We start from the raw sequence: 23,404 nt of genomic DNA on the forward strand, positions 1-23,404 counted from the left end.
ATGCAGCTCGGAACCCATCATCCTCTGTGTTCCTAGGAATAAAGTTGGAGCCAGCTCAACGTCTCCCTATAGCTCATGCCCTCGAGACCTCGCAACATCGTTGTAAAGCTTTTCTGCACTCTTTCCAGGTAACAACATCTTTCCTATAATAGGGTGTCCAAAACTGAACACTTTAAATGAGACGTCACTAATGTCTTATCACACACTAATGTCACCTGCCGAACCCATCAAGATCCTGCTGCAATTTAAAAAAAACATCTTTGCTATTTATTATACCACCCACTTTAGTGTCATCTGCAAACTTAAAATGCATGCCCCTCATCATCTTATAAACTTCAATAAGGGCACCATTCAGACTACAATTTCCTAAAGTAAAAAGTCCCAGTCTAGTTTTTTAGTTCAGAGATACACCGCGGTAACAGGCCCTTCAAGTCTGTGCCAAACTGTACACTGTTTCTATCCAACGCACTAGGGACAATCTACAGATGCCAATTAGCCTGCAAACCTGCACGTCTTTGGAATGTGCGAGGAAACTGGAGCACCCCAAGAAAATCCACGCAATCACGGGGAGATCGCACAAACTCCGTACAGACAGAACCTGTCGTCAGGATTGAACCCGGGTCTCTGGCGCTGTAAGGCAGCGACTCTATTGCTGCGCCACTGCATCTATCTACATGCAAATTCAGCTAACATCCTTGAGAATCTCTTCTGCACCCTTTCCAGCTCAATGATATCCTTCCAATCGGTGGATGATCAGATTTGCAGACTTACTCCAAGTTGGGGCTGCCAACGACTGCTGCAGCTGCATCATGATAGCAGTATTTGTACCCATAATATCCCTATATGTGCACTTAATACCCTTCACAATGAAGGCAAGCTTCTTATCACTTATGCCTGTATCACACAGTCTATCTGACTGGTTACTTTCAGGGGACGATGCATCCCTACTCCTAGCTCTATCCATTCTGCGACACTCTCCAAGGCTCAACCATTTACTGGAAAAAATCCTGCCTTTATTTTGACATACCAATGTGCAACATCTCCTCTGGATATCGATGATAGACACAAAATGCTGGAGTAATTCAGCAGGATGGGCAGCATCTCTGCAGAGAAGGAATGAACTCCCCATTCCTTCTCTCCAGAGATGCTGCCTGTACCACGGAGTTGCTCCAGCATTTTGTGTCTAACTTTGGTGTAAATCAGCATCTGCAGTACCTTCCTGCACATTTTCTCTGGATATCCTTGGCTTGGGAAGGTTGAGGCTAAACAGGGGATTATATTAGGTGCAGTTGAAAGTCTTTATCACTCATTTAATTGCAAGCAATCTCAAGGAAAAATAAAATCATCTTCAACACACAATTGATTACTTTGAAGACACCATCACTTAGTTGCCACTCACTTTTTAAGGCAGAAATAGATAGATTCTTGATTAGTACGAGTGTCAGAGGTTATGGGAGAAGGCAGGAGAATGGGGTTAAGAGGGGAAGATAGATACAATACAATACAATATATTTGTCATTTGAACCCCATTGAGGTTAAAACAAAATGTTGTTTCTGCATTCATACACACAAGAAAGAACCAAGACACAACACAATTTACACAAACATCCATCACAGCGCATCTCCTCCTCGCTGTGATGGAAGGCAAAGACTTCTCTCCCCTGCACTTCCCATTCCTCTCCTGATGTCAGAGTCAAAGTCAAAGCCCCTGGTGGGCGATGGTAATTGTCCCTCGGCCATTAAAGCCACGCCGGGTGATGCAAGGCCACGCTCCGGGTCTTGTTGTTGGAGCCCCCAGCGGGCACTAGCAAAGTCCCACAGACATTCCAAGCCACGCCGGGCGATGATGTAAGGCCCCGCTCCAGGTACTCTTCAACCCCGCAACTCAGGCGGGTGAAGTCGCCGTTGCGGAAGCCCCGAAAAGCGGTCTCCCAGCAGGGACCCGCGGGCTCCGGTGTCACCATCCACCAGACCTGCGGTAAGCCTCCGAATCCCCGGGGTCGGGTTGCAGCAGCGCGCCACCACCGCTCCTCCCGCTCCGAACTCGGCCAGCTCCGCGATGGTGAGTAGGTCCGCAGGCTCCGCGACTGGAGCCCCAGGTCGTTCCTGCTGGAGGCCGCTCCACGGTGCTAGGCCCCAACGACAACGGAGACCCGACAGAGAAAAGGTTGGGTTCTCCGTGCAGGGGATAGATTTTAAAAGTTTCCCCCACCCCCCCACCCCCCACACACATACACAAAAAAATAAAATAAAAACTACATTCAAACGAGACAAAAAACAACAAAAAGACAGACGGACTGCAGACGAGTCGTGCCGCCAACCGCCCACTAGGCCATGATTGAATGGTAGAGATGACTTGATGGGCCGAATGGCCTAATTCTACTCTTATCACATGACTTTATGACTTAGTTGCCACGTACCTTTATTTGCCACCCCTACTCTTCTGGCTTGGTTTAACAATTCAATGGCCACTCTTTCCTCTTCACTGCTTACAGCAAGTTTTGCCTGGTCAGATTTCTTTACATTCTCATCTGTTTCGATCTGCTACAAATAAAAATTGTTGATTTTTTTCATGTTAACACCAACAAGAATTCCATTAAGAAATATATACAAATGTATTTACAAGCATTGTACCTTTTCTTGTCATCACTGGTTGGGGCATTGAGTACAAAGTCAGAAAGTATTGATGCAGCACTTTGGTGAGGCCGCATTTGGAGCATTGCTTTTGATTGCCTCATTACAGGAAAGACGTGGAGCCTTTGGAAAGGATGCAGAGGAGGTTTAACAGAATGATGCCTGGCTGAGAGAGTATTAGCTATAGGAAGAGGCTGAATTGTTTTCTCAGGAACATCAGAGGTTGCAGGGTGACCCGACAGAAGTATATAAATTATGAGGAATAAATAGGTTAGACACCTACTTCCAAGATAGAAATATCAAATACTATAGAGCAAAGTCTTTGGGTGAGTGGGGCAAAGTTTAAAGGAAACTAGGCCAAGTGGGACCCGTTGGGTCCCTGTCACACGAGAGGCCTGGTCTTCCAACGCAACCCGTTCCCCCAACGCAATATTCCACCACTCACCCATAGGAGGCCTGGTCCCCCAGCGCAACCCGTTAGATTTTACAGTACTGGCCAAATTTTGTGCCTTCCACCACAGTGATGAATGCTGTGGTGGATGTTTGTGTTAAATTTTTATTGTGTATTGTGTGTTCTTTATCATTGTACCGCTGCTGACAAATTCATTTCACTTGCACTTTATGTGCAATGTGACGAATAAAATTGATTGTATTGATTGTACTGATTGTATTAAGTTTAGTTTTGGACACTGCCATAAGAAAGATGCTGTTAAACTGGAAAAGGTGCAGAGAAGATTTACGAGAATGATGACAGGACACGAGGCCTGAGCTATAGAGAGAGGTTGAGCAGGCTAGGACTTTATTCCTTGGAATGCAGGAGGATAAGGGGCGTATAAAATCATGAGGGGAAGAGATAAGGAAAATGCAGTCTTTTACCAAAGGACGTAGGTTTAAGATGAGAGGGGAAAGATTTAATAGGAACCTGAGGGGCAACTTTTTCACACAAAGTGTGGTGAGCATATGGAATGAGCTGCCTGAGGAGGTAATTGAGGCAGGTACTATCACAACATTTAAAAGACATTTGGGCAGGTACATGGATAGGACAGGTCTAGAAGGGTATTGGCCAAACACAGGTAGGTGGAACATGGGTGGATGGGGCATGTTGGCTGATGTGGGCAAGTTGGGCCATAGGGCCCGTTTCCATGCTCTATGACTATGACAAGGTGAGGAGTGCTTGGATTGCATTGTCAGGGGTGGTGGTGCTTTTGCAGTTTATGTAACCTTAACCAACACATTGGAAACTTACCACTAATCCTGATAAGTGTGAGAAGAAGCATTTTAAGGGATCTAGTAAAGTAGGAATATATACCATGAATATTAGGGCCTGAGAGAGCATTGAGGTACAAAGGGATCTTGTTGTACAGTCAGAAGACCCCTGAAGGTGGCCACAATGGTACAAGAAGCTTGCATTCATAAACCCAGCATTGATGTAAGAGCACAATGTACAATGTACAATGTTTTATGCCATTGAATCAGGTACATCTGAATATATTGTAAACGGTTTTATGTACCGCACTATAGGACAGAGAGGATGCAGAGATCTCCCAGGACGTTTTCCAGGATGAATGTCTCAGCTAAGAGGAAAGACTGGAAAGGTTGGGTACGTTTTGCTTGAAGCAGAGGAGACTGAAGCAATCCTGATAGAAGTGTATACAATAATGAGAGGCATAAATGGTAAGAAATGTTCCCTATAGCAAAAGAGACTATAACTTAGAAACATAGAAATTAGGTGCAGGAGTAGGCCATTCGGCCCTTCGAGCCTGCACCGCCATTCAATATGATCATGGCTGATCATCCAACTCAGTATCCCGTACCTGCCTTCTCTCCATACCCCCTGATCCCCCTTAGCCACAAGGGCCACATCTAACTCCCTCTTAAATATAGCCAATGAACTGTCCTCAACTACCCTCTGTGGCAGAGAGTTCCAGAGATTCACCACTCGTGTGAAAAAAGTTCTTCTCAGCTCGGTTTTAAAGGATTTCCCCCTTATCCTTAAGCTGTGACCCCTTGTCCTGGACTTCCCTAACATCGGGAACAATCTTCCTGCATCTAGCCTGTCCAACCCCTTAAGAATTTTGTAAGTTTCTATAAGATCCCTTCTCAATCTCCTAAATTCTAGAGAATATAAACCAAGTCTATCCAGTCTTTCTTCATAAGACAGTCCTGACATCCCAGGAATCAACTTGAGTATGGAAGTTGGGATGTCATGTTGCAGTTGTATAAGACGTTGGTGAGACCGCATTTAAAGTGTTGTGTTCAGGTCTGGGCACCATGTTATAGGAAAGATATTGTCAAGGATTGGAAGGGTTCAGAGAAGATTTACGAGCATGTTGCCAGGACAAGAGGGTCTGAGCTATAGGGAGAGGTGAGTGCAGGGGGATGAGGGGTGATCTTACAGAGGTGTATAAAATCATGAGAGGAATAATGGAGTCTTTCTTTTTTTTTTTAAACAATGTGATGTAACAAAATAAGCTCTCATTTCATACGCGTGGATTAAATGTGCTTAAACAAAGCCATAGTGCAAGACGTGTCAAGCAGTAACAGCGCTGATAGTCTGTGTCACCAAATGTGACTTTGTCTTGTTAATTACTTACTTTTGCAGATGGTGTGAATTTTGGAATCTTAACTTCAGACAATAGCCGGGAAACACTTTCTTTAGATATATCCTGCAAAACATCAAATCAATTCTCCTATAATTGTGGTTTACATTTCCTGGTGTGACACAAACCAATTCACATGTGAAGTAAACTATTTTTTACTTTACTATTACAGTAAAAGATAGGACAGATTAATTGCCCATTTGAGCTGAAGGGCCAGTTTCCACGCACTATACAGTAACTCTTTGGCTCCAGATGGATAGCAGATGATAAACGCTAAAATTAGATCATTTATTGATCATTACAGGAATATGCACACAGATGCTTGCTCGAATGACGATCTCAATTCCCACCAAAAATGATATAGAGTATTATCAATGTATTTGAAACAAAATGTGAAAGGTCCGACCCGAAACGTCACCCATTCCCTCTTTCCAGAGATGCTGCCTGTCCTGCTGAGTTACTCCAGCATTTTGTGTCTCTCTTATGTGAAACAAATAGTTGGGACTTGTACATCATAGAGCCATATAGCACGGAAAGAGTCCCCACCTTGTTCATGCAGACCATAGAACGCACACCTCACCACTATGTCCACTTGACTTGCCACCTACAGGGAACCAAGCACCTTTATTCTACGCAACTAACACATGTCAGAGTTAATCTCCATTTGCCATTCCATGGTTCTTTTTCCCCAATTGATCTAGATCCCATTGTAAACTCAGATATCCTTCAAGGATGCCATTTAAAACCCAGTCAAGGCTCATAGTGGTGGTCTCAGTTGTCAGGATTTCCTTGCAAGAATGGGGCAATTTAAAAAGATAAGTCTCACAGGTTGGCTAAATAGCTAATTAACAACTGCCACTAAAAGGAGTGAAAGCCTGTGAAGCAGTGACAAAGTGGGAGTGGGCAGGGTAAAAGTGAGACATTGAGGTTTTGGGTCATGAGGCTTCAGCATGAGGAGTCCACGAAAGGTGATTGCAGGATAAGGTTTGTTCTGTCACTTTCTGTTTGTTTCAGAGTGCAACTTACTCCTTGTGTAGGTTGGATGGAAGCGAGTGCAGTGGAGTAGAGTGAGAGTTCAGTGGATTACATAGAACATCAAACACTACAGGCGTGGGCCCTTCGGTCCACAAAGTTTGTGCCGAACATGATGCCTAGCTAAAATGATCTCATATGCCTGTACATGATCCATATAGCTGTTCCCTGCACTTCCACATGTCTATGTACAAGCCTCGTAAATGCCACTATTGTATCTGCCTCCATCACCACTCCTGGCAATTGGTTCCAAGCCACCGTCAGTCTCTGTGTAAAAAAAACTTGCCCTCACATCTCCATTAAACCTCCCTCCCCTCACCTTATAGCTATGGCCATAGTGTTGGACATATCCACCCTGGGTAAAAAGGTTTGACTATCTATCATATCTATGCCTATCATAATTGATATACTTCTATCAAGTCTCCCTCAACCTTTGACATTCCAGAGAAAACAATCCCAGTCTTTCCAACCTCTCCCTGTAGTTGAAACCAATAAATGCAAGCAGCTTTCTGGCAAACCCCCTCTGCACCCTCTCCATAGCTTCCATATCTTTCCTGCAATGGGGCAACCAGAACTGCCTGCAATGCTCCTAATGCACCTGAACCAAAGTCCTATAGAGCTGCATTATGACTTCCTGACTCTTATATTCAATGCCCTTATGAAGGCAAGCATACCATATGCCTTTTCTACTATCTACTAGCATTCCCAACTTCAGTGAGCTGTGAACTTGGATCAAGATCCCACTGCACATCATTGCTATTAAGGGTCTTGCTATTAACTGTATACTCTCTCCTTACATTTAGCCTCCCAAAGTGCAACAACTCACACAAGAGTTAAACTCCATCTGCCATTTCTCCTCCTATTTCTGGAGCTGAGCTATATCCCGTTGTATCTTCTGACAGCATTCCTCACTGTCTGCAACTTAACCAATTTTGATGCCGTCAGCAAATGTACCCAAATACATTTACGGCTGGGTCATTTAGAATAGAATAGAATGCCTTTTATTGTCATTCAAACGGCTTGGTTTGAACAAAATTGCATTTCTACAGTCTTAACATTACAAAAAAAACCAAGACCCACACTTAACACAATTTACACAAACATCCATCACAGTGAATCTCCAACACCTCCTCACTGTGATGGAAGGCAAAAGTCTTATCTCTTTTACATCTTATCTATTTACATATATCACAAACAGTAGAGTTCCCCGTACAGATCCCTGAGGAATTCCACTAGTCTCAGATCTCCAGCCAGAATATTTACCTTCCACCACAAGCCTGTCTACTATGTATAAGCCAGTTCTGAATCCATTCGACTAAGCCAATCAAGTTAGTGAGATACGACCTGCCTCCTACAATGGCTATACGGTGGAAATTAGGATAATTTCTATCTCATTCAACAGTGGCTATACCCAATTAGCCCTTTCTCTTCCAAAATGAGCAAATCAAATCTAGTAGAATTCTCTCTAATAGTTTCTCAACAACTGACAGGGGTCTCACCGGCCTATAGTTCCCTAGATTCTGTCTACTTAGTTTCTTAAAGAAAGGGACAACATTGGCCACACCAGTCATCCAGGACCTTGCCTGCGGCTAGAGAAAAAACAAAGATCCTCGTGGAGGCTCCCATAATCTCCCTTCTTGCATCCCCCAATAACCTGTGATGATCCTCTGTATTCCTCTGCATCTTCTCAGAAACACAGGCACGTTATGCCGCAAATTATGTACCTCTCACAACCAAGTTTCCGTAATGGCCACAACATCGCAATTCAAAACACTGATCCAGGCTCTAAATTAATCAGCTTTACCCACAATGCTCCTTGCATTGACATAACATTTCAGCCTTTCCTTATCCCAATATTCATGAACGTCTCCCTGCCTGTCCTTCCTTTCAGACTTCCTCGTTATAAGCTCTGCAGCAATCGGTCCGGATCCGCCCCCACCCCTACTCCCAGAGCGGGGCCAAGAAGATTGAAGATAGACACAAAATGCAGGAGTAACACAGCGGGACCGGCAGCATCTCTGGAGAGAAGGAATGGACGATGTTTCTGGTCGAGTCTCTTCTTCAGTCTGAAAGAAGGGTCTTCATCCGAAACGTCAGCCATTGCTTCTCTCCAGAGATGCTGCCGGTCCCGCTGAGTTACTCCTGCATTTTGTGTCTATCTTCAATCTTCTTGGCCCCGCTCTGGGAGTAGGAGTAGGGGCGGATCCGGATCTGCAATGGCCGTGAGCCCCAGGCCGAGTTCGACGATTGTTTGCCTGCTTCTGCTGTTGTTGGAGTTGAGATGTTGCGCCGCGCCAAGGACTTGGGCCTGTCCCACTTTGGCCGTCAGTTATGCGACAGGCCGGTGGCGCGCAAAGAGTTCGTTCAGGACGAAGTCCACACTCCTCCACGCCACTCCACATCACTCCATGCGCCCGTCCCGCGCTACATGGCGCGCGAAAGACAGCCAAGTGGGACAGGTCCTTTAGTGTCCCATATGTCTTGTAAATCTTTTTTTTTCTCTCTCGTTTCTTTTTCTAAATTTTGAAAGTATTAAATTTTGGTCAAATGTTGGTCGATTGTGATCAAAAGGATCATAGGTAGGCCCATTTTTAATGCTGTGGTATTTCATTATGATTTAATAACTTTTAAATTTGGCCACCCATATCTCAGGTTGGGCAGTGGGCATGTGCTATAGACCTGCATGGGAAGGTAGACGCTCCCGCCCCCATTAGTCTCGGGCAGATGGTGCTCGTCAGCCTGGGAAGGCAGTCCATCTAGGAGATGGGAAAACTCTGACTTAAAATCTCCACTGCCTTGTGGCCATATCCAGACATGGAAAAGGCCCCTGGAGTAAACCTCAAGAAAATTCGGAGTCGGAGCCCATAAGGCAGTTCGTCGTTGTCCACAACCTCGCTCTGGTAGCTACAGCGACGGCCCTGGTACCAAACTGTAACGGCCTTGCTGTTTCTTTGGATCAATCAGCAACGCGTGGGGGGGGGGGGGGGACATGTTGCATGGGCAACAGCCTGTCCTCCATATGACATCGCCCTGGCTTGCATCCGACCACACATCACCTGCAAACTAGGATGCATCACCCATGGTCAGTCAAGACCGAGGGGGTCCTTAAGAACCCTTATTTACGGAAACACCCATATTCCTTCAGTCTGAAGAAGGGGTTCGGCCCGAAACGTCGCCTATTTCCTTCGCTCCATAGATGCTGCTACACCCGCTGAGTTTCTCCAGCATTTTTGTGTACCTTCCTTAATTCACTGGTTCTCTTTTATTCCTCTTTTAAGATATTCCTTGTTCCAATGTCTAATTGGTTCTTTAATGTCTACATATTTCCCTGTGAATTGTCCTGGAATATTTCAGAACATGAATTGCACCACAGAAGTACATACAGATACTCCTGATGTTGAAGATAATCAATCACCTTAATTTGATATTAAAAACCTACCTGTTCTGTATAAGGGATCCTGTAAATAGCTGCAAAGAGTCTTGCTGCACTTGCGATAAAAGAGTAATGCCTAAAATAATGGAAATAAAAACATTTAGAGGTCTCCATAGAATTATACTGCACCTGAAAATAAAACAGGACATAATTAGTGCAAATATTATCATCATTACCAAGGATCAATTTTGATTTTGAGAAATATTTAAACCATGCATTTATATACATACTGATTAACAATTGTCCTTATATAATTTACGGAATATAACCCTTGCATCCTACTTAGCACCACTCATTAATTTCAATAGTACTTTATTGTTACATGTCCCCAGGTACAGCAACATTATTTTTTTGCATACAGTTCAGTAAAAATCCAACTATATATAAGCACAATCATACATAATTACAAGAGTGTAAGATTGGTAGGTACACTGAGGGAGTACACAAGAGGCGCCAAATGTCTGGCACATTCTGACTTTGGTAAAAGTAAAATATTTATATTTAATCATGTGTAAATACCAATTGAAAGAATAATTGAGTTTGAGTAAAATACACCAAATGTTTTTCAGATGGTAGACAAAGCAAGGTAAAAATAATTTTGTGTAATTGCATTTATTCCAATGTCCAAAAAAATTACTGATGTCGTAATCATTTTAATAATCATTATGTATCAAATTATCACAGTCTTCAAAGTTAATAGGACACATTGATTTTATTATTAAACAGGATCGAAAAATGCATCTGGCTGGTCTAGTTATATGATCATATTTTTGTATGCTGTCCTTTGTTGCAGTTTTAAAATAGTGGTCAGTTTTTAAAAACAGGACTTGTAATTGTGATAAAATTTGTTTCTCTAAAATAAACCAAATTATAAATTCTGGTGGTTACTTACAACTCATCATTTATGTCGAACTGTATTGGACAGGGCGGCCTTTTTGGTGACTGCCAAAATAAGCCTGCAAACATAACATTTCGATATTTGCGATACAATAAAACAGCCTGTACAATAAATTTGTGGTACAATAAAACTTAAGGCAACAACATGATTATAGAACATCGTACAGCACAAGAACAGGGTGGGAAGGTGGCACAGTGGTAGGGTTCGATCCTGTCTACGGGTGCTATCTGTACGGAGTTTGTACCTTCTCCCTGTGACCTGCGTTGGTTTTCTCCGGGAAGCTCCGGTTTCCTCCCACACTCCAAAGATGTACAGGTTTGGAGGCTAACTGGCTTGGTATAGATGTAAATTGTTCCTAGCGCGTGTGGGATAGTGTGCGGGGGTCGCTGGTCGGCACAGACTCGGTGGGCTGAACGGCCTGTAGATGTTCCAAGAAGAACTTCTTCTCCAAAAACCCTTTTTGGCTTAAGTCCACCCTCCGCCACCTCCAGTTTAAATTCCATTTGGAATATTTTGGAGGACCAAGAACCAAGAAGAAGAAGACAAAACAAAGCCAGCAACGATGAACAAAGAAAGGTCGAGTTGACAAATCAAAGCCTGGACTCAAGGGTCTGAGCTATAGGGAGGGTTGAGCAGGCTGGGGCTCAATTCCCTGGAGAGCAGGATGATAAGGGGTGATCAGAAGAGCTCAATGTCCCTGACTTCCAGGAGGAAGTGCATTCCTGCCATCTCTACGACACGGGGGAATCGAAACCTACCAAATAATGAAAGGCCTGGATAGAGTGGATGTGGGGAGGATGTTTCCAGTAGTGGGAGAATCTAGGACCAGGGGCACAGCCTCAGAATAAAAAGACGTGCCTTTAGAATGGAGATGGAGGAGTTTCTTTAACTGGGGGGAGTGAATCTGTGGAATTCATTACCATAGACGGTTGTGAAGGCCGTCGTTGGGTATTTTTGAAGTGGAGATTGATAGGTTCTTGATTAGCAAGGGCATCAAAGGTTACAGGGAGAAGGCAGGAGAATGGTGTTGAGCAGGAAAAACAGATCAGCCATGATCGACTGGCAGAGCAGACATGATGAGTTAATTGGCCTATTTCTGCTCCTGTGTTTTATTATCTTATGATATGAACAGTGTGACTAAAAATATGTCTACTATAGCTTTAATCTGATCTTGAAAATCGTCATTTCATGCCAAAACCCAACTGCGAATACCAGCTTAAAATGCAGGGGAACAAATACACAAACACGAATTACAATTGCTTGCGTTAAATATCTCCTCCTTGTAACGAGAGGAGCAAACATTACCAACAATTTACTCACTTCCATCTTTTAGTTTGGTGTCCAAAGGGAATGAGTGGAGAAGTTGTACAGCCTGAAGGAGGACAAGATGTACTATAACTCTCAGGCAGCAGATTATGATATCGATTGCTACAGTTTTATAATCAGTCACATTGAACATTAACACATCAGTTGGCTAGTGCTCTCTGGAAAGTGACATATATCCACAAAATGAGTGGAGTACAGAGGCAAATAAATAAATGATGGGTCTTTGTCCCAAACATTATGGCGAGCACTGTACGTTCCTACTTCCTTCCATGAAGCTAATATTCTATCAATTCAGCGATCTCTTGGATCCCGTGCACTCTAACCTTCCAGAGCAGCCTCCATGTACTATAATATATGCCTCAACAACCAACCTGGTGGTGCCCACCAGGCACTCTCCACCCTCCGTGTAAAATGTTGCCCTGTACATCTCCTTTAAACTCTGCCCTTCTCACCTTAAATCTATACCCTCTAGTTGTTGATTTTTTTTCCATCCTGGGAAAAAAGGTTCCGACTGTATCCTATTTATGCCTCTCATGTTTTTATGTGCTTCCATCGGGTCTCCCCATAACCCCCGTCGTTCCAAGAAAACAATCCAAGTATGTCCAACCTCTCCCTGTAGCTAATACCCCCTAATCCAGGCATCATTCTGGTAAACACCCACTGCACCCTTTCCAAACCTCCACATCCTTCCTGTAAAAGGGGCGACCACAACTGCACACAATACTCCAAATGCTGTCGAACCATAATCCTATAAAGCTACAGCATTACTTCCTAACTCATACTCAATGCACCAACCTATGTATGCAGGAATACCACACGTCTTCTTTATCTCTCTTTCCACTTGTTTTGCTACTTTCAGGGAGTTATGGATTTGGACCTCCAGCCTGAATATTGCTCTTCCACCACAACCCTCTGACTTCTATTAGGAAGCCAGGTCTGAATCTATATGACCAAATTACAACGAATTTCATGCATTTTCACGTTTTGGATCAGACTATCATCCAGGACTACATACAATTCTTTACTAAAATCGGTGTAGACAATATCCAGCATCCTCTCCTCACTCTGCCCTCATTCATCACCACCTCAAAACCCTCAATCAAGTTAGTAAGACATGACCTGTATGTATAAAACCATGCTTACTGTCTCTACTTATCCTATTCTCTTCCAAATGGGAATAAATCCTATCCTGAAGAATCTGCTCCAACATGTTTCCTACCACTGACATGAGGCTCATTGCCCTACAATTCCATGCATTCTCTCTACTCCCCTTCTAAAACAAAGGAACGCAATAGCCACTGGACAAGATGCAAAAATCTTTGTCAATGCACCTGGAATCTTCTCTCTAGCCTCTCTTAATAACCTGGGATAGATCCCATCAGGCCCTGGAGATTTATCCACCATAATGCATTCCATGTGCCCCATCATCTTCTCTTTCTTGATCTTAAACCCACCCAACATATAGTATTATCCACATCAATCTCAGTGTCCTCGACTGATCTCTTAGCTTACCCTCGTTTCTAATATGTGTGCCTTGAGATGTTCTTTAATCGGACAGGCTAAAGCCCTGATCCACAGTGTCATTAGATTTCACATTTTTCCTACAGCCTCTACACTCGTCTGCACAGGTAGCAAGATTCTTAGACGTGGTAGACAAGCTCAAGGCCTGAGGGTCCGCTAACACTGCCTGGCAATTCTCCCCGTCCCTGATGTGCTACAGTATTTGAAGCTGAAGAGGGTTGTGGTGGAAGGACAATATTCAGGTTGGAGGTCCATGTGTGATCTGTGGAGTTCAGTAGAATTCTGTTTGTGTTATTTAAACAGCAGCGGCCCCAACACAAATCACTGCTGTTAGGAAGGTTGTCGAAATGTTTAGTGGGACATAGTTCACCTATAGACATGGATGGAGAAAGGCAGATGGAGCTTAATCCAAGCAAGTGTGAGGTGTTACACTTTGGGAGGTCATATGTAAAGGGAATCAATTGCATGATTCTAAACAGCGTTGATGTACGAAGGGTTCTTGGGGTTCAAGTCCATAACTCCCTGAAAGTGGCAGCACAAGTAGATAGCGTTGAAAAGTCATTACTTTTTTGACTGCATTTGGAGTATTGTGTGCAATTCTGGTGCCCCATTACAGGAAGGACGTGGTGGCTTTGGAAAGTGTGTAGAGGAGTTTACTAGAGTGATGTTTGGATTAGAGCAGGGGTTCCCAATCTTTTTCGTCCCGTTTACCCCTGGCAACGTTAATAGCACATAACAATGTTATTTCACTTATTCACAACTTATTCACTTATGAACAACTAATGGTGAACAGATTCCAGAACCAAACACAGTCAGTCAATGAGAAAAAATATGTACAAATCCAGAATCAACAAATTTACCCCCTGGGTTGGCAAAATTTACCCCCTGGGTATTTACCCCAGGTTGGGAACCCTTGGATTAGAGGGTTTAAGGGGAGAGGTCGGACAGATTTGGATTTTTTTTCTTCTCTGGAATGCCGAAGGTTACGGGCAGAATTAATCTTGGCACCGATGGAGACACAGGGAACAGCCGAAGATGGTTTAGCAAAATAATATGCAAAGTGCTGGAGTAACACAGCAGGTCAGGTGGACTCGGAAGAAGGGTCCCAAATCGTCACATATATATGTTCACCAGAGATTTGGCCTGTCTCGCCAGAGTTACTCCAGCACTTTGTGTCTCGAAGCTTAAGGTATTGTGATCACTATCCCCAAAATGCTCTTTCACTGAAACACTGGTCACATGGCCAGGCCAGTTTCCCAACAGAAGATCCAGTTTGTTCCCTTTTCGGGTTGAAATATCCACGTACAATTAAAAAAAAAAAACTCTTGGCTACACCTAAAGAATTTGTCTCCATCTAAGCCTTTGTCACGAAGGAACCCGGGTTCGATCCCGACTATGGGTGCTGTCTGTACGGAATTTATCGTTCTCCCCGTGACCTGCATGGGTTTTCTCTGAGATCTTTGGTTTCCTCCCACACTCCAAAGACGTACAGGCTTGTAAGTTAATTGGGTTGGTAAATGTAAAAATCGTCCCTAGTGGGTATAGGATAATGTTAATGTGTGGGGATCAGTGGTCGGCGCAGACCCAGTGGGCCAAATGGGCCTGTTTCCGCATTGTATTTCTAAACTAAATTAAACCAAACTAAACATTGGGGCACTTCTAAGACAAGCTTGTTGCGTTGGCATCTTTTGGTCATCCGTCCACATGTCTGCCCCTCTATCTCCCGTTGGCAATTGGAGGCCTGTAGTACAATCCTATCCTTTCTTATTTTTGAGCTCTAAATCAGCAGATGAAATCCCTAGTATCTGCGTACCGCTATGATAGCCTTCCTGATGAGAACAATTCCTCCACCTATTTTCCCTCCCTCCCTCCAATGTTAGAAACCCTGGAACGTTGAACTGCCAGTCACGTCATGCTTGCAACAAGTTTTCCGCCAATGACCAGGACATCTTAGTCCCAAGCACCGATCCAGCCTCCAAGTTCTTGTTTTCCTTATGATATTCCTTGTGTGATACTCCTTCAGCCCATCAGCTTCACCATACTCCTTAACCTCTCCCTGCCTGTTCTTCCTTTGAGACCTACTGATCCTAACTACCTTCCCATCAGTCCTTCCATTTGCAGATCTACTACCCTGGTTCTCATCCCCCTGCCACACTTTACTCTTCCAAGTGGCACCAATGAACCTCCCTGCAAGGATATTGGTCCTCCTACAGTTTAGGTGCAACCTGTCCTTCTTGTACAGGTTACCTCTGCCCTAGAAGAGATCCCAATGATATAAAAATCTGAAACCCAGCCCCCTGCACCAATTTCTAAGCCACAAAAATAGGTACCATGGAGATTACTACTGCTTTTTACTCTTTTGACTAACTCGGTCTATTCATTCAACAGAACCGCTTCTCTTTAACTGTGAAAATGACGTGGCTGTTTTCCCTCTCCTTTGAGAAATTTCTGCGGCCACTCCGAGACCTTCCGGACGCTGGCACAAGAGAAGCAACACACCATCCTGGAGTCTCGTTGTTCCCACAGAATCTCCTACCAATCTCTGCAGCAAGCCACCATTTGCAGACATTCGGCCACACAGACAACTCTCTACCACTGGTCGAGCTACTGGGTTTGATCCTGACCCAGGATGCTGTCTGTGTGCAGTTTGCACATTCTTCCTGTGACCGTGTAGGTTTCCTCCAGTTTCCTCCCATGTCCCAAAGATCTGTGGGTTTTTAGGTTAATTGGCCTCTGTAAATTGCCCCTTGTGTGCAGGCAGTGGATACAAAAGTGGGATAACAGAGAACTTGTGTGAAGAGTGCTTGATAGGTGATGTGGACTTGGTTGGCCAAAGGGCCCATTTCCAAGCTGAATTTCTAAACTAAATCTCTAAATACTATACTCTGCCTCCTATCTTCAAGCCAATTTTGGATCTATTTTGCCAAAACAGATTGAATCCTAACTTTCTGGACAAGTCTACAATATGGAGTACAGAGGCAAATAAATAAATGATGGGCCTTTGTCCCAAACATTATGGAGGGCATTGTACATCTATTGTAATACTTCAATTTGAATTCCAAGACAGTGCTTGCAAATTATGAATTATGTCACCATTTCTGTTATCTTCCATTGCCCCCCAAACAAGCATAAGCTAAGGTTGACTGCATTACAGGCCTGGCAGAGCATCACCAGAGAAGACACCCAGCAACTGGTGATGTCCATGAATCGCAAACTTCAAGCAGTCATTGCAGGCAAAGGATATGCAACAAAATACTAAACATGACTACTTTCATTTTTGCATGACATTGCTATTCCACAAACATTATGGTGCCCTGAGAAGGGGGGGGGGGGGGGGGGGGGGGGGGGGGGGGGGAGGGACTATGTATAAACACAGCTGTAATTTCGACATGGTGAAACCAAAATGTATAATAATAAAAACTTTTATAAAATCTAACAATGTGCACTTTAACCACGTGTGATTTTTTCTATTACAAAACTCAAATTGTGGAGTACAGTAGCAAATAAATCAAAGATGGGTCTTTCTCCCAAACATTATGGAGGGCATTGTATATATCAGTATATTACAATAGAACACAAGGTTGTACAGTGGCACAGCTGGCAGTGCGGCTGGTGTAGTCACTGTCTCACAGACTGGAGACGGGTTCAATCCTGACCTCAGGTACTGTATGTATGGTGTTTACATGTTCTCACTATGACCACGTGGGTTTACTCCAGGTGGTCTGGTTTCTTTTCACATCACAAAGAAGTGCAAGTGGTAGACCTATTAGACATTGTAAATTGCCCTTATAGAATCTGGGAGAGTTGCTGAGCATAAACGTGGGATTCATGCAGGATGAACTTGAACTCATTGGGTCAAAGAGCCCGTTCCAATGCTGTAATCCCTTGATAATGACATTTTCTTCAAAGAATACATTAAAATGATATGTAAATAACAGATGGACAATGTAAAATATTTATCATCTTACCTTGTGATGGAAGTATTTTTCAAATTTTACTCGTGCCAATGACACACAATGATGCCAGTCTGTAGGCCATCTACTAATTAATTTAACAGCTTGAAATGATCCTTCTAAGCTCTCTCCTTTTTCCATCCGCTGTAAAATACAAAAAAAAACTATTGTAACTTCTCCCATTATACATTCAGTATTATAATATTTTATCAAATACTCATTGCTATAATGCGAACAGAATAGAGCAAAAGATGGCACATATATCAACTATTTTTCCATTTTAATGCAGCATGCCACTTAGGCAGTCTTTAGTTATCAATACAAAATTGGAAAAATTTGATCCTGCCTGGATTTAACATTTTGTAAGTATGTTATTGCAAAGTCCAGTTTCAAGGTTAAGAAATTGTTTAAATGAGTATAAATGGAGTGAATATTCACTGAACGTACATGAAAAAATAGCAAAATGTTCTGATTGGCTTGCCACTTTGGTTCCACATTTGCTTTGAGATGAAATTTAAAAGAAAAATTGAGCTTTTTAGTTTTAGTTAAATGCTAGTTGTTTTAGTAGTTCGTTATTCTTGCTTAAAATATAATCTGTTGGTTATAATTGGTGAGTGGGCAAAGTATGCATGAAATAAAGCTGGAGTCACTCAACGGGACAGGCAGTATCTCTGGAGAGAAGGAGTGGGTGATGTTTTGGGTCAAGACCTTTCTTCAGACCTATCTTTTGTGTCTATCTTTGGTTTAAACCAGCATCTGCTGTTCCTTCAGTTGTGGCTGAAGAATTCGTGTGGGAGAAGCAGGTTTGAATTTGTGGGATAATTGCATCAGTATTGAGGAAGGATGGAGCTATTCCACTGGGACACCACCTGAACCTTGCTAGGACCAGAATCCTGGCAATTTGTGTAATCGTGTAGCAGAAGGCAGGGATTTAAACTAATAGTGGAGGGTTGATGGGGGAATGATTAAACTGATTGGGAAAGTGTTAAAAGGAAGGAGAGGTTACCAAAGTCTCCAGAATGACAAATAGGACAGGAGGTTTAGAAAGGGCCAAGTGTCTAACGTCAAGCAAAATGGGGACCAATTTGAGAAGAGAGGTGGTGAATAGAGAACTGAAGGCGTTGTATCGAAATGCACACACACACACGACACGAGGTGGATGAGCCTATCGCTCAGTTAGATGTCGGCAGGTATGTTGTGTGCATCATGGAGTTGCTGGGAAGCCATCACCCCACTAGGGCCCAGGACTATTAATTGAAGCTGGATACAAACATTGCAAGAACTGAATGAAGAAGGGTCACAGTTTACAGCTCCCCCTGGCATAGCAGAGTTATTAGTTGAAATGTGTTAAAAGCCCATGAATAATTTGCTTTTAAGATTATCCTGTATTAACAACTGATGACATGCTTATGTTAAGTGATGGAACATCATGACTTTTATGAAAATCTTTCACTTGAACGTTGTACATTACATACCTTTGACATTTCTCATAAAGTCCATTTTGAATTATTAAAAAAAGCTACAATACACAATCAATAATTATCCGCTGAGCCAGCCAAGTGTTGTACAAATGAGAGTGTGCCACTCCTTATTCAAGAGCAATATGCAGTCAATGCAAAGGGAATCACAAAGTAATAACATTTAAAATAATGAGATAGAGAGACAACAGTCTACAAAATAAATACTGTCCGTCCAGGCATGAACACAAAAGTCTGGCCTGCACTTTTGTATTAGCCATAATGAACATTAGCCCTTTAGCTGGTGTATTAGCCATAATGTACACTTAGCTGGTGTATTAGCCATAATGAACATTAGCCAGTCAGTTAGCTGGTGCCCTCTGGAAAGCAAGAGTTCCAACAAAAAAAAGTGGAAGGGAATTATTGCCAAGGAAGATGAGGTTAAACAGAAACCGAGGGAAAGTATATAAAATTCTTAGAGGATTGGACAGGGTAGATGCAGGAAAAATGTTCCCCATGTTGGGGGAAGTCCAGAACCATGGGCCACAGTTTAAGAATAAGGGGTAGTCCATTTAGGACTGGGTTGATGAAAAACATTTACACCCAGAGAGTTGTGAATGTGTGGAATTCTCTGTCACAGAAGGCAGTGGAGGCCAATTCACTGGATGTGTTCAAGAGAGTTAGATTTAGCTCTAAGAACTAAGGGAATCAAGGGATATGGGGGAAAAAGCTGGAACAGGGTACTGATTTTGGATGATCAGCCATGATCATATTGAATGGCAGCGATAGCCCGAAGGGCCGAATGACCTACTCCTGCACCTATTTTCTAGTTTTCTATGTGCTGTGCCCTGTCCAGAGTTTTTTTCCATTAGTGACAATAATGTGATTCAAACAGAAAGGCAGGGAATGTATGACCAGACATGTAAAGCTAGAGCAATAACTTTAAAAGTAATCAACCACTCCATCAATTAAATGTCCTATTTTGCAAACCCTATCAGGGCTTTGGAAAAGAAGGCCCACTAAAATGTAGAAAACACACAGATTAATGAACATTAGAATCAGACAATGTAAGGTTCTCTAGCTTGGTCTCACCTTCAGAACATTGTCTATTGATATGTATGTATCCCAGAACTTGTTGTACATTGAAGGTTTGTATGAAAAGGAGCTTTCAAACTGGAATAAGAAATGGAATAAAAATTTCTGTTAGAATTAATTTGCTGTTAAAAAAAAGCTCTTGAAACTATAGATAGTCCACTTGCTGCATACCTTGTCTCTGGACCATTGTATTGTGTGTTCAATTAATGCTGGGAAGGATTTCAATGTACAAAATGGGATTTCTTCTTCAGGAGGATCTCGCTGGCAAAATGTCAAAACATGTATATGTTTAATAACTGATAACACACATACATTTCATCTCAAATGTTTATTCCACCAATTTTTATTTTCTGCTTGTATAGAGTACAGAAATATTACCAATCAATATTTTACTACACTAATTAGTTTAACCTGCTGAGCCTAACCAGGTTTGTGCTACCATGTTTTGCTATCTGTCCTAGGCTAATTTGAATTACATAATAATGAATTAAATAGTAACCCAATGATGAAGAGCACTATATTTTTCATGGGTATTGTATGACCTGGTAAACTAATTATGAAATATACTTGAAATCTGACTTTTCTGAAGCAGACTATATTGCCTGCAATTATGTATCTTGAAACTCTTAAAAACAGATCTAAAATGTTGTAACTGCCTGTTAGCTTATCATAGTCAGCAGAAGCAGCTTTACAGCTCTTAAATCTAGCAAGTAAATGTCAGGATAATTGTGTTGATTACCCTATTGATGTGTATGCGCTTGGACAGAAAATGTGTTTTCAATTAGGTGCCACAAATAGTTGATCAGCCTTAAACTCAAGTATGAATAGGAGCTCAGTGAGCAAGACTGCGGGAAGACTTTACTTTTAAACACCTTTTCAAGCAAAGTCAGATGGATATTAGATAAAGATGAGGAGAATTTGGTATGACACGAATATTGTCTTTTAAGCTTTTTTTTTTTCTTGATTGGAGGAATGGCCAATATCTAACATTATATAGTTCTATTGACAATACTTAACGGGAAATGAACTGTACATTTCCCTCCTCACCATTTTCCTCATTGCCACAGAAGGCCGTGGAGGCCAAGTCAATGGGTATTTTTAAGGCAGCGATAGATAGATTTTTGATTAGTACAGGTGTCAGGGGCTAAGGGGAGAAGGCAGGAGAACGGGGATAAGAGGGAAATATAAATCAGCCACAATTGAATGGTGGAGTAGGCTTGATAGACCGAATGGCCTCATTCTGCTCCTATCACTTACAAGCATTTACAATTTACCCTCATGCACATCTTGGCATAATTATTTCTTCAGTTTTCCCCAATTTGACCGACCAGAAGCATGAATGGGACAGTTTCACCACTCAGTATTAGTCCACTTACATGGCTGTTGTATGATTCTGTCAATTTTGGCACAATGACCTCTGTGTGTCCTTTTGTACCCATAGTTCCTGAATCCAGAAGAGGACATTGATTTGATACACATCGACTGAAAATGGATGGACAGTTGTTCAGCTGAATAAGCAATAACTCAAACAATACAGAATGATACCAATGATGAAACATTTAAGAGGAACAAATCATGCAACAGATGAGATTTACATATAAGCTGGTGCTACATATATCAAAACTTTTTTCACAAATGTTAAGATTTCAAGCAAAATATAAACTGCTGGTGTAACTCAGCAAGTCAGCAGAATCTGTGGAAACAAAGGGACGATTGATGTCTTGAGTCAGAAAACTCAGAATTATTCAAATGGCAAAGGTTTCATAATTGCTGACTGTGATTGTCTGTCAAAAAGTAATGTAACGACAGAGAAACACTTTGGTTGTTCTTCTAGATGAACACTCCAAAGGATTTTCACAGAAAACATACCAAAATGCAGTTTAAAGAATATGGAATTTTAATTGTAAATTAAAGTTAATCATCGATTAAGTGTAATAGGAGGATCCATATAGACATACAGCGTGGAAACAGGCCCTTCGGCCCAACTTGGGCATGCTGACCAACATGCCCCATTTACACTAGTCCCACCCGCCTGCATTTGGCCCATATCCCTCCAAACCTGTCCTATCCTAATTGTTTCTTAAATGTTGCAATTGTCCCTGCCTCAACTACATCCTCTGGCAGCTTGTTTCATACACCAACCACTGTGAAAAAGTTACCCCACAGATTCCTATTAAATCTTTTCCCCTTCACCTTAAACTTGTGTGTTCTGGTTCTCGATTCTCCCACTCTGAGCAAGAGATTCTGTGTGCCTACCCGATCTATTCCTCTCATGATTTTATACACCTCTATAAGATCATCCCTCATCCTCCTGCGCTCCAAGGAATAGAGACCCAGCCTACTCAACCTCTCCCTATAGCTCAGGCCCTCTAGCCCTGGCAACTTCCTCGTAAATCTTCTCTATACCCTTTCCAGCTTCACAACTACTTTCCTATAACATGACATGACAATGATTGCATAATTCAAGACAACTTGATTATCAGTAAACCAATGACAGAGGTGTGTTCAAGTCATCATTGAGCATCAACCTTTATCTCTGTCAACAAACATCATCTTTGTTTCTACATTACCTGTCGACATATCTCCTTGCTTCCACATTATCCAATGCAGTAACCACAACATCGACTTGGGTATAAAAGTTATCATTGTAAATGTTCTCAGTAGATGGACACACTTTGTTCAGGTGAGAGTCTATTTTCATCTGGGGATTGATCGTCAAGGTGGCTGCTGCAGCAGTGTAACTCTTTGGTTTCTGATATAGAAAAATAAAATATAAATGACTGCAAAGGAAAACATGGAATACATCAAATGAACTATGAGGCTCCAATAACTTTACAAAGCTCAACTGTAAAACCAGTCGAGAAAGAATATCAACAGTTCACCAGTGACTGCACCATAGATTTACCAGGGTCAGGATAATTGTCTTGTCATAGGCACACAGCACAGAAGGAAGCGTCACCCAATCTAGCCCCAATTGTCCACATTTGGTTCATATTCCTCTAAACCTTTCCTATCCATTTACCTATCCAACTGTCTTTTAAATGTTGTGTCTGCCTCAACAACTTCCTGTGGCAAAGTCCATATACCCACAACCCTCAAGTTGTTCCTAATTTCCCTATTAAATTTCACCCCATCATCTTAAACCTATGTCCTTTAGTTCTTGTTTGGCCTACAATGGTAAAAAGAGATTTTCTGTATTCACCCTATCTGTGCTCTTCATAACTTTATACACCTCAATAAGGTCACCTGTCAGACTATTGCACTCCAAGGAATAAAGTCCACAACTGACTAACCTCACTTTAGGTCCTGGCAACATCCTTGTAAATCTGTTCTGCAATTTTCCAGCTTAATAGTATCTTTCCTGTTGCAGGGTGACAAATTTCCATACTGTATTTCCTCACGGATCAAGGTCAGTGAGACAAAAACCTTCCACACCACCCAAACTGTCTGTAATG

General features: G+C 42.3%; 1 protein-coding gene across 2 annotated transcripts in view; it reads right to left on the minus strand.

Moving 5' to 3' along the window:
• The window catches only part of uba6 (ubiquitin like modifier activating enzyme 6), an 85,243-nt gene that overhangs the window by 12,484 nt on the left and 49,355 nt on the right, over nt 1–23,404 (minus strand). Inside the window, exons 19-28 of one of the 2 annotated variants that reach the window (XM_055632250.1) lie at nt 22,520–22,701; nt 21,326–21,431; nt 20,121–20,210; nt 19,947–20,027; nt 17,413–17,541; nt 11,918–11,969; nt 10,592–10,655; nt 9,706–9,775; nt 5,229–5,300; nt 2,421–2,541 (exon numbers count right to left, since the gene is read on the minus strand). In XM_055632250.1, coding sequence (XP_055488225.1) covers nt 2,421–2,541; nt 5,229–5,300; nt 9,706–9,775; nt 10,592–10,655; nt 11,918–11,969; nt 17,413–17,541; nt 19,947–20,027; nt 20,121–20,210; nt 21,326–21,431; nt 22,520–22,701 — 967 coding nt within the window. Of the gene's footprint in view, nt 1–2,420; nt 2,545–5,228; nt 5,301–9,705; nt 9,776–10,591; nt 10,656–11,917; nt 11,970–17,412; nt 17,542–19,946; nt 20,028–20,120; nt 20,211–21,325; nt 21,432–22,519; nt 22,702–23,404 lie in introns of both variants that reach the window. The other variant, XM_055632249.1, reaches the window with a different exon arrangement.

Source organism: Leucoraja erinacea, chromosome 3, assembly GCF_028641065.1.
Source record: "Leucoraja erinacea ecotype New England chromosome 3, Leri_hhj_1, whole genome shotgun sequence".
Classification (NCBI taxonomy): Eukaryota; Metazoa; Chordata; class Chondrichthyes; order Rajiformes; family Rajidae; genus Leucoraja; species Leucoraja erinaceus.